The 12,284-nt window shown below is 33.9% G+C and overlaps 1 protein-coding gene across 6 annotated transcripts in view; it reads right to left on the bottom strand.

The window, feature by feature from the left end:
* CLCN3 (chloride voltage-gated channel 3) overlaps positions 1-12,284 on the bottom strand; it is a 101,329-nt gene that overhangs the window by 53,064 nt on the left and 35,981 nt on the right. For 2 of the 6 annotated variants that reach the window (XM_025384762.1, XM_025384766.1), the window contains exon 1: positions 9,203-9,585. The exons of the other annotated variants lie outside the window; for them this stretch is intronic. In XM_025384762.1, coding sequence (XP_025240547.1) covers positions 9,203-9,281 — 79 coding nt within the window. In that variant the 5' untranslated portion in view covers positions 9,282-9,585. Of the gene's footprint in view, positions 1-9,202; positions 9,586-12,284 lie in introns of those variants that run through there. 6 annotated transcript variants of the gene reach the window in all.

The raw sequence follows: 12,284 nt of genomic DNA, 5'->3' as shown, positions 1-12,284 counted from the left end.
AACTGTTAAAGTGGTGACTGGTTTGAGCCTTTTACATTTTCTGTAAGTGAGATATAGGTAAGATCACACTAGCCACACACAAAAGTTGATTTTTTTCATTCATACCTCCTAAAAATTATTTCACATCATTAAAAGTACATGCATATTTTCAGTGACTTCAGGTAACTGTATTTGTCATAACATACTATAATTTATCCACTTTATTTTTTTAGAGATGAGGTCTTGCTCTGCCACCTAGGTTGGAAAGCAGTGGTGGAATCATAGCTCACTATAGCCTCAAACCTGGGCTCAAGCAATCATCCTGCCTCAGCCTCCCACGTAGTTGGGACTGCAGGCAAGCACCACCACACCTGGCTACATACTACAATTTAAACAAATCTTCGTGTTGGTTTAACATTATGAACATTATCCAACACATATGTATCTGCTCAGCCATCCTCTTTTCCAATTAATTTTTATGATTTTAAGTCTTTTCTTATTCTCGACTTTTTCTCCAACCCCACTACCAGATATTCAATACTAATAACCAGGTATATTTCCAAACTTAAAATAATCATATTATCCATTTATTATCCTCACATTAGGGTTATTATTTATGTAATGGAACCTGATTGTTTTGCCCACTTGGTATCTCCTTCCCCTTCTTTCTATAACAGAACCCAATTATTTTAAGGAAACTTCTGTCCCTCACTGCATGCAGTCCTGGTGAAGGTATCAATCGAGGTACCTTCTCCTCCCCAGCTAAAGAAAACACACAGATTCAAGTTAGATCAATCAAACTGTGGCTCCTAGAAATGTAAATCTTGGCACAGTGGTGATCAGAACCAATTAATTTTAATAGCTGAACCTTCAAGAGGACATAGGATAATTCCATAGTTCCTGTTACCTAAATATCCAGCTCTTGGATGATAAGAAAGTATGATCTGAAAGTTAGTAGCTTCCAAGTTTACGACAAAAAAAAAAAATCAAAAACTTTTTTGGAGGGCTGACTACCAGATGCCAGTGACTACTATGCTACTACCCAACTCTACTATCTCCTGGCTGAAAAACAGTAACACAAAAGACTGGAAAAAAAGATCACTTTTCTTCCAGGTGGCCTAGTAGAGAAATTCCATGACTTTACTGCACTTTGAGGTCAGAAAGACCTAGAGTCAAATTCCAGCTCTGCCTCCCATTAGTGCTGTGATGTAGCACAAGTTACTTATTAACCTCTTTGAATACCTTGGTTTTGTTACCCACTTCTACTAGAGTATGATATGTGGACTGGAGATACATTACGTAAAACATTTAATACTACACTTGACAAATAGTAGAAAAACAATAAACACAAGCCATTATTTCTGCTGAAATATTTGAGTATTTAAAATTTCATCAGAAAAGCCAGATGCAGTGGTACACACCTGTAGTCCCAGCTAATCAGGATGCTGTGTGGCAGGAGGCTGTGTTGTTTGAGCCCAGGAGTTCAAGGCAGCCTGGGAAACATAGTGAGATCTCATATCTATTTAAACAACAAACCAAAACCAACCCCTGCACACACACACTTCAGCATGTTGCATTATATTACTCATATGACTAAGTTATAATACTGCTTAACCAAAAGACTAACAATATGACAAAGAAAGCCAAAAAAAAGCAAAACAAAACAAAAGTCTGGCTGGGCGCAGTGGCTCACGCCTGTAATCTCAGAACTTTGGGAGGCTGAGGCGGGTGGATCACGAGGTCAGGAGTTCAAGAGCAGCCTGGCCAATATGGTAAAACCCCATCTCTACTAAAAATACAAAAATTAGCCGGGCATAGTGGCATACACCTGTAGTCCCAGCTACTTGGGAGGCTGAGAAAGGAGAATCACTTGAACCCGGGAGGTGGAGGTTGCAGTGAGCAGAGGTTGTGCCACTGCACTCCAACCTGGGCGACAGAGTGAGATCCATCTCAAAATGAAAAAAAAGTCTTAAAAATTTGGACAATAAGTTCTTCTAGAACTGTATATTGAGCAAAAATCAATTTTTTTTAACAGATAACTTAATTCATTATGCCTGGTACGGACACAGAAACAAATTCTTAAAATGCATGATTCATGAATTTCATAGTTCAGACATTACCAATACTGAAATACCTCCAGCAAGCAGGAAAAATTATTCAATTGATGAACTAAAACTGGCTTGCAACCTTCTTGCAAAAATAACTCTATTAAGAAGATTGTTTCGCCTTATTTTATTTTTTTTCAGAGACAGGGAACTTTATAAAGATCAAGCACACCTATGGAAATATAAATCCATTATTTCTTAATATGTAATCTAAACAAAAAGACTTAAATTTACCTGTAGGAAAATTATTTAAAATTATTCATTATTCTTTTTCCAATTGAGTGACTGGTTAAAAAGAAAAAAAAAAAGTATTCATTATTCTTTAAAGGAATATTTTTTCTACTCAGGAGGCTGAGGCAGGAGAATGGCGTGAACCTTGGAGGCCGAGCTTGCAGTGAGCCAAGATCACACCACCGCACTCCAGCCTGGGAGACAGGGCAAGACTCCGTCTCAAAAAAAAAGAAATATTTTTTTCTAGTGAGGAAAGAATAGTCTTTTGAATAAATGATGCTGGGACAACTGGCTATTCACATGCAAAACAATGAAATTGTACCCCTCCCTTATACCATATATAAAAATTAACTAAAAATTGATCCTAGATCTAAAGAGCTAAAACTATAAAATACAGGAGTAAATTTTTGTGATCTTGAGTTAGGCAGTGGTTTTTTAGATATGACACCAATGCACAAGAGACAAAAGAAAAAAACAGATAAACTGAACTACATCAGAATTAAAATAATCTTTCCCATGCAGAGGTCACTGTTATCTAGCTCATGTCTAATAATAGCAGTAAGAATAGCTAATTTTAATTGAGTAACTTAATGTGTGCCAGACATTGTTCTCAGGACATTACATATATTAGTTCATATAATACTCATAACAACATGAGACAGGTACTACTATCTCCACTTTATACATTTGGAAAACAAGGTGCTGAGAGTTAAACAGGCCCAAGGTCACACAGCTAGCTAGTAGGAGAACAGGGATTCAAACTCTAGCACTTTGATTCTCAAGTCACTAAAATAATTTCATTGTTGGTTTACATGTATACTTTAAGAAATGTGGACAACCTTCTCTCAGAGTAGGTTAAGAACTATTACGTGATGCCTTCTCCCAAACACATATGTACATGCACTTAGCCTTTGGACAATAAATATAATCTTACTCTTCACCATCACTATCCCTCTTTGCTTTGGTTGCAGTCCACTTTTTCCTATATTATTTAAAATGCTGCAATAGAAAACTGCAGAAGTGGTGAGCACGGCTTTGCTCCCAGCACTCACATCCTTATGCTTTAGCAGTTTATGATAATAGTGCATCCCCATTCTCACCCTCAGTTGTTCCCAACATCTTATGCCACAGGAAGTGTACCTTTACCTCAGGTGTACTTACAAACAGGTTTTCAAACTATTTTTTAGCTTTTGAAATGTTTTTCCAAAAAAAAGTTGAGATATGTTTCTCACTGACATAGTATATAGATATGTACTTAAATAAAACCAAAGTTTAGTAAACAATGCTTACTCTTATTAGTTGGTATATACTGATATTTTACTTTGTTTTTTTAATCTTTCCTTTTAAAATACTGGTCACAATTCAACTGGTTTCATGATCAACATGTTAAAACTTGAAGTTTGACAAACACTGAACTAGAAAAATATAGGCATTAATAAAATTGTCTGCTTTCCCATAAATATAAATATGATTTTACCCACAAGCTTTCCACATATATTTGCTGAACTGCCCTTTAGAAAAACACAAAACAAAAAACAAAACAAAAAACCTTAATTGCTGCACCTCAAACTGAGCTTATTAGTAAATATCACAGCGACACTGGTAGGAGCCTAAGTCTTTTCTCAAAGGGGTTTATCCAAATAATGGTTTTACATGAAAAATAATGCATATAGTTATTTAATAAGAGTTCCTTATTACCTCTGTGATCAATCTCCAAAGATGTGAAATGGTGATCCTTGTCATTTAAGTTCATAATGCAGATTACTGTTACATAAGACACAGACAAAACATATGAACCTTTTAAAAAAAAATTACGGAAGGAAGAAGGTAGGAATCCAAAATACCATGTATTCCTTCACAACCTATTTGCTTCTGTATGTTAAGAGCAGGAAGTCTAGCCCCATATGTTTCTTTTTTCCCTCTCTCTGCGACCGTACTGATAAGAAATGGCCTTCCTGGTAAGGGAGGGGAAAGTAAACGTTATAAGTTGATAGTGGAAGTTCCAGAATGTTAGCAGACTCCAAATCAAAGATTAAAAAGGTAACGGCAAGAATAGTGCCTCATATTTAGCAGGTGGTCAATTAAATGTCTACTGGGTAAATGAATAGCATAAAAGAAGCATATGCTATTAAAATTTGTTCAGTCATTCAATCATATTTAACTGTCTAAACTGCAAAGACTTGCAAGTTAATGCCAAATCCCAAAGAAGTTTTCCAAAGATACACAACCAGGCAGCAGCAATACTAAGCCCATTACTCAATTTACTGTTTTCTTTTCTGTTCTGTTGCCACCTCAAATTAAAAAGCCACATCCTTAGTTAGAGATGATAAGGTGGACATTAAGACATCTGTGTAACTGGAAACAGGTTCCACATTTAATTATTATGCCTGCATATATGATGAGCTGTATAATACATGAATAAAAAGATATATAAAATTTATTAGAGAAATCAGAATAAATCCACTTTATGACCTAATTAAAGTTGCAAAGGGCTACAAAGAAACTAGAAATTAAACATATGTTAATTTAAAAACACGAAACAAAACCTTAAAGTACAATGTAAGCTACCAGTCTCCTGCATAAACACAAAGCAGAAACCTCGATGCTGGGAAAACAGCCAAAATTACAAACTTAATCAGTGCGGCAGGAAATCTGTTCACACTTTGAAATCTTGATACAAAGCATTTCTGACAAGCCATGAGATGGCATAAAATTAACCATACTTAAGTGTTAGCTATTTTTAGAAAATCAAGCTAGAGGTAGTAATATGAGCCACATTTTATTGAAGATTTGAAATTCAGATACTGTGGGAAAAGTACATTTAAAAACAGGCTTTGTTTTATACTGCTGTTGTAGAAACAAGGAGTTTTTGACACCAAATAAACAATCTTTAGTTGTTCCTTTAATTTACAGACACTTAGATGGATTAATTTTTTAAGAAGAGGTTTAATTTTCCAGTTGGATAAAGTATTAGGGCCAATAAAAATATAGTAAGTATCGGAATCCTAAAATCATTTTACAAAGAGCCTACAGAATGTCCCTCTGGCAATAAGAACATCATATAACACCTGGATTTTCAAATAATGTGCAAAAAATGATACTTTTCAGAGGGAAGAAAAAGGAACAAACCTCTATTATAATAGAAACCCAAAAAAGCTTTATTTAGATACATTGCTGAGCTAATGAATGTCAAGAAATAATTTCAGGGAGAAACTTGAAAAAATAAGATTCCAAACTTCTATTTCAATGGCAAAGCTACACTTTTTGTGGTTAGTCCTGTAGGATCTGCCATTCTTCTAACTTCCACCTTTCTACACTACCCTCTCCAGTGACTCACAACAAAACTGCCTTTGTTGTACCAAAACTAATCCAAGAGCAACATACTAGGCACTTCCTCCTGTCATAGCATTTACTCATTTTATCATATCCACCAGGAATGCCCAAAAGAACTTGAGTTCCCTTGTGTATGTGAGAACAGTCTACTTTGGTAACACTTGTCAAAAGGAGACTCATCTCTTCTTCCCAATGTTCTTTGAGACTTTAGCGGAAGAAGAGATTTCTGCATTTCTATCATTCACTAGAAATTTACTAACTTCCTCGGGATTATGTTTGTTTTTCTTATGCCTCTACTAGACTTAAAACACAAGTTACTATGAAGACACGTGTAGTGAGAAGCAGTTTAGCCTCATGATTAGAGTATGAGCCAAATATCTGGATGGAATTCTGACTTTTCCTTAACAATTCCTTACCTCAGTCCTGTCAACTAGAAAATGGGGATTATAACAGTACCTACTTCATAAACTTGTGATGAGGATTTAAATGATTTCATATACATAAAGCATTTAGAACAAGTCAGGCACAGTGGCTCGCACCTGTAATCTCAGCTACTTAGGAGGCCAAGGCAGGAGGGTCACTTGAGCCCAGGAGTTGGAGACCAGCCTGGACAACATAGTGAGACTCTCTCTAAAAAAAAAAAAAAAAAAAATTTGTTTTTTAAATTAGCCAGGCATGGTATTGCATGCCTGCAGTTCCAGGTACCAAGGAGGGTGAGACAGGAGGATCTAAGCCCAGTAGTTCAAGGCTGCAGTTTGCTATAATCACTCCACTGCACTCCAGCCTGAGTGAAAGAGTGATACCTCTCTCTGGAGAAAAAAAAAAAAAAAGAACCCCACTTAGAATAGTATCCAGCTAACAGGAAATTCTAATAAATATTAACTATTATTAATAAATTAAATATTTAAATAATTGTTACAGGCCCTCATGGAGTAAATGGAGGCTCAGGCCCAAAAGATCAAATCCATTATAAAGGGTTGGTAGAAGAAAGAAATTTGACCTCCAAAATACTTAAACATCTTGAACAAATTAAGAAGAAAAAGTGTAAAACTAACAGTCCAAATAAGCCAAGCATTTCTTCCTGATAAAAAAGGAAGAGACATTTTGAGAGAGCTTGATTGTTTCTATATAGGAAATATACCTCTAAAGATGGCTATTTCTAAAATGTCATTTTAATTTCTAATCTATCAATAGTACATTAAACTAATTCTATTTTGAATCTACTTATACTTCTAGACTTGACATTATTTACTTAAGTAGGAAGCTTCACCATTTACCATCTCACCTTGAAAAGTAGTATTAAATTCAATTTGCCCAACAAAGGTAATCCCTGGCTATACCACGCAGGGATTTACTAAACAGATTCATGTTTACTTTATTGATATCCTTCACAATTTTATACTTTATCTGCCTCTTCACTATCAGCCTGAAGATCAATTTTAATCATTATATAGTTTTGTTCTTCCTCACAGGGAAGCTGATTCAGTTTTTTCGATCTGTTAGCTGCCTGTCTCCATCAATTCTATTGTATTGACCCATGGCTACAACGGGTCATAAATTATGGAAAACAAATAACATCTTATGCATAGACACTAGGATACTACGGTATGTTTGAGGTAATACAGTGCAGACATGCAAGCCTAATAACTCACTTATCTCAACTACACATACACAATGTTACTTTCAATAACAATGGCTTATATTAATAGATTAAGTCTCATCAAGGGATAAAGAACGTAATTGAGCTGCCAAGAGTGGGACTGATATAGATCCGAAGCAAGATTCTTAAAGGATTATTTATGAAAGCATAATAGAAATAAAAAGCTTATGTTTTGGTAATATCAGTAACCATGCCTACTCTCACATAAGTTTTGACTTATTTCTTATTATTTTTATATTTTATACTGAGAAAGTCCATAAGTAAGTTCTGTCAAAGACTATTAAGCTTCACAAAAGGAATTTAAATTTCTGAAGCCCAGGTATTCTATCATTATTAACAAACAAATGTTCTAATAGCATGAGGAAAATATAGCCTGTCTTGTTTTACAGTTTAATTACTGATTAGCAAATAATGTGACATTTGAACAGTCACTATTCATTCACCTTGCTTCCTGTTTAAAGAAATCCTTACCAGAAAACTGATAATGAGAACATAGGAAATAGAAGAACTTAAGATCGCAACATTAAGAATAAAAAAATAAAAAACTCTGGGTGGTGTGATTATGAGAAATTATTTTCTTCTTTATGCTTTTAGATATTTCTTCCAAATGTTCTAACATATACATATACCCATATATTGAAATTTTATTAGGAAGGCAACTCTGTAAGAGAAAGCACAATATATGTAACATGATCCTTACACAGCTTTTCTCAAAATGTAAAAAGCAAGTTTTTACTAACTACAGAATACTACAAGATAAATAATGTTACAACTGTTCAGACCCTAAAATAGTGTCTAGCAAACACAATGTAACCAATAGACATTTGTTGAATACATTATGTTTAAATTATAGTGGAACTTAATACTAAAAAAAAAGTGTTATCAGAACACAAAGTATATTTTAAATAAAGCAGACTAATTATATTAGAAAAACATTATTACTTCCTTATATACTTACAAATAAAAGTTTTGGTTAAATCATAAGGTGAGTTTATAACATCATGCAGTAATTCAAACTAATGTGGCTTAAAAATGAAGTCACATAAGCTAAGAGATTTTTCTTGAAGTTCAATTTTTTTTCTAGGACAACAAATGTCAACCAGTCTGTTTTTAGAATATGCAATTTAACAAAAATGAAAAAAAGGGCAGTAATTAACATGCAATTAATTTTAAGGAGACTAAGGAAGTGACTGCCAAAAGATTTACAGGCATGCTGGGTGCTCTTCTGCTTTTCACAAACCAATAACTATTATTTTTTTCTGACATTTAGTAAAGTACCCTAAACGTATTTTATCCTATCAAATTTCACAAGATACCTGTGGAAGACAATGTAGTATGTTACTCAGCCAAAATACCTATTAAATAAAAAGTATTAATATAGAAATTATTCATCTCTATTGTCATTTTAAAATGTTCTAAAATGTAGGTAAAGCTTTTGCTATAAATTTACTTTGTGGTGTAAAATCTACATGGTAATTGGCAGCAGCTGAAATATAATGGTACATAGTCACCTGATTTCTCTGGGTAAATTAAAGGAAATGTAAGTTTTCTGAAGGAAGAAAAATATTACTTTTTAGGTGCCAACCAACACGACTTTAGTTGGCTGTAAAAGCATATTAATTCATTTTCAGAGTTAGAAAGAAGATTTTCATGCAGAAGATGGAGTCGGAGCCCGACGTGATCTGAAGCAGTACTAATCTGCACAGAGAAAACAATCAGGGATGGCTACATAACCATTCGGAAGGTTGTATTTTCCCCTTACTAATAACCCAGGGCAACTAAACAACGTACAGCAGTATTTAAAGGACAAACGAGAACCAGTTTAAGCTAGAGGACCGCCCAGCCGCATGCAAAACATACCAACAGAGAATTCACAGCAAGGGGATGGTATTACCTCTTTTATGTAATTCCCTCAGGGGAATATTGTCTCCTCCCCCGTCATAAGGCAAATAAGGGTCGGAAGAAGCATCCATAATTAGAATTTTTAAAAAGAAGAAAAAGAAAAAGAAAAGCTTGCTAGCTTAAAAAGAAAGTGGCATTTCTTCCATCCCTGCTGCAGCAAGCAAGGGAGATGCCATGTTTGATGAGGTTAGAACTGTAGTTCGACTCGCTGAAGCGACTGGGTTCTTCCACAGTGGATGATGTCATCAAAGGGAAATTATTGCAGCCTGGTTGCTAGTGGCTACAATCTAGCAAGGCTTAGAGGCGGAACAGCCTTCTTAATCAGGTCCTGCTACGTATGACGATGACTAAGCTCCAAGTATAACACACAAAACTGGTTTGAGAATTTTAAAGCACTCACAATACAGCTTCTGTAGCATCAGTGGTAACGACAGTAAAACAATAGAAACATTATTTCTTTTGGTTTTAAGATAAATATAAAGGGGAAAAAGTAATACAGAGATGTAAAAAGGAAATTCTGAATGCAGACAATGCCCTTTTTCATTTCTAATGTAAAAAAATGACAGCAGCACTCTAGTAAGTTTGTGTGCTTTTACGAGAGAATGTACCAGTTTTATACAGTAATGTCATGTGAGTCATAGCCATAAAAAAACTACAATATGCCAAAGGTTTCTCAAGAAACTTGGTTCTAAGTCTATCAAAAATAAAAAATAGTCTACAATATACAGCAGCCTTTCATTGAGGATTTAAAAACCGAATAACTGAAGAGTTGAATAGTGTTTTATCCCACTCACCAATCTCCTCCAGCAGCTTCTTGTTTCCTTTCTTGAAGGAACTAGCTAGTAAGACATCGTAGCTTTTGAGGAGAAAGAAAACTTATCAACATACTAAGTAACTTTACTATTGTGTGTGTGTAAACTATGCAAAAAAGGTTTACTAAGCAGAAGACTTTCCTATCTTTACTAGCTTCCTATTTTTCTTACCTCATAAGGGTTTTATGTTTTTGAAATAACTTTTAGCAAAATGTGTCTCAACTTTTCTAGAAATTGTTATAAAATTCAGAAATTGTTTCTTTAATAGAAATTTTTATGAATTTTAGTTATTTGGGGTCTTTTAAAAAAACTGTATAGGTTAAATCAAATTTTTGTATTTTAAATCTCAGATAAACAGAGCTTCTTATAAAATCTCACCTGGAATTTGGGAGACAGGGTTCCGGGAAAGGAATATAGACTAGAATTACTGCCACAGGAATATTCTATCTTATCCTGATTCTAGCTATTAAAATTTATGATAGGATAGTAGGTGATTTTTTCTTTATTTTCTGTATTTTTCAAATTTTCCTGGCAATTTTTTCTTCTATGCTCCTTCCTGCACATTGAGTCAATAATTTTTTAAAACAAGGAAAGCTCTGACAAAGGCTAACTGTACTAAATTAGCTCAATGTAAATTTGGGAGTTTGTGGTTCTTTTTTTTGTATGTTCTACCACCATATAATTTTTCTAAATATTTAATTACATGGAGTTGATAAAGGGTTTTGTTTTTATACCATTCATGTTCTTATATGTCTTTACATAAAAAATCAAAATCTATCCACAAGATTTCCCGGTAATTGTAGGCACTCTCTTAACTTGTTTTTCCTGATCTACAACTTGATCATAAAAATGAAAATGATAGCACTCACTGAAGGGTCAAATCCTCCCGGTAAAATAAATATTGACAATGCCTCATATGTAAAAGTTTTGTAGCCATATTTGAATTATTTTGTAAGATAAACAATTGTGTGTATATATAATATATAATCTATATAATTATATCTGTATAGAATTAAGTTTAGAATAAGACACATCAAGCCCTTAGCAATTGTTATCACTGAGACATAAGGTAGAGAGGTTGGGGGTACATTCAGTGTTTATATAATTCCACAGTGTTTAAACAAATATATTACTTCTGTAATAATAAATCTAAAAATATTTAAAACTTCAGAAGTAAACACTTCTCTTGTGATTATGGAGTCCACAGCTGCCACTTTCTTAAAGTAAAAGTATCAGTACACAGGTTAAGCCCAATCACAATTTAGAAAAGCATAAGGTAGACTGGAAGGTGTGACAAAAGAGGACTCTGACACATAAGAGGACTTTGACAGAGACTTTTTATTACCAGATTAACAAACTGAATTACAATCAGGGTGGAGCCCAGGTAGAGAGAGAGCAGAAGACAAATTCAAGAATTCCTAGGCACAGCTCTGGAGCAGGATGGAATTCTAAAGAACCAAAGTCACAAGTAGCACACATGAAGGCATCAAAATTCAAAAGGACAAGTTATTTTTACTTTCTAACGCACCCTCGATTGTAATCTCAATTTGATGTGGAAATCTGGATAAATCACAACCTCTCTGGGATGTCTCTGTATCTACAAACCAGGAAGGCAGAATAGATGACAATAATATTTTAAGAGTCCTACCTTTAAGCCCCTTATAACAGTAATGATTTGAGAAATCTACAATATTAGAAGTAGTTAAATTTTAAAACAATAAAAATAAATTTTAAACAACTTTTTTGCCTTTAGATCTACCAACTTACAGAAAATACAGGAGCAGAGAAACATGTCAAATTATAGTTCAAAAATGTAATCAGGAAAAAACCAAACTAGGAAACAAATGACCTGTTTTCTTCGACAAATGCAATTTAGTAAGGAAAAAGGTAGAGAGGGAAACCTACAGAATTTTTTTTAAAAGACTTAAAAGATAATAATACAATTTTTTACAATTGGGGAAATGGGAAACACAAGATATTTGATTTTAAGGTGTTATTCATATTTTAAAATAATGACCTTTAAAAGAATCTTAATCTTTTAGAAATACACAATACATATGTATATCTATCTACCTATATAAATGACACAATGTTTCAGATTTATTACAACATAATTGAGGGAGTAGAAATGAAACAAAATTGGTTATGAATTGACAATTATTTAAAGTAAGTGACCAGGATGAAAAGGTACACAATATTCTTCTCCATATGTTTCAATGTTTTAGAATTTATTCCATAATGAAAAGATTCTTTATTTGTATT

Source organism: Theropithecus gelada, chromosome 5 (genome assembly GCF_003255815.1).
Source record: "Theropithecus gelada isolate Dixy chromosome 5, Tgel_1.0, whole genome shotgun sequence".
Taxonomy (NCBI): Eukaryota; Metazoa; Chordata; class Mammalia; order Primates; family Cercopithecidae; genus Theropithecus; species Theropithecus gelada.
Note: the sequence above shows the minus strand (reverse complement) of the source record. Positions and strands in the feature narration are given on the sequence as shown.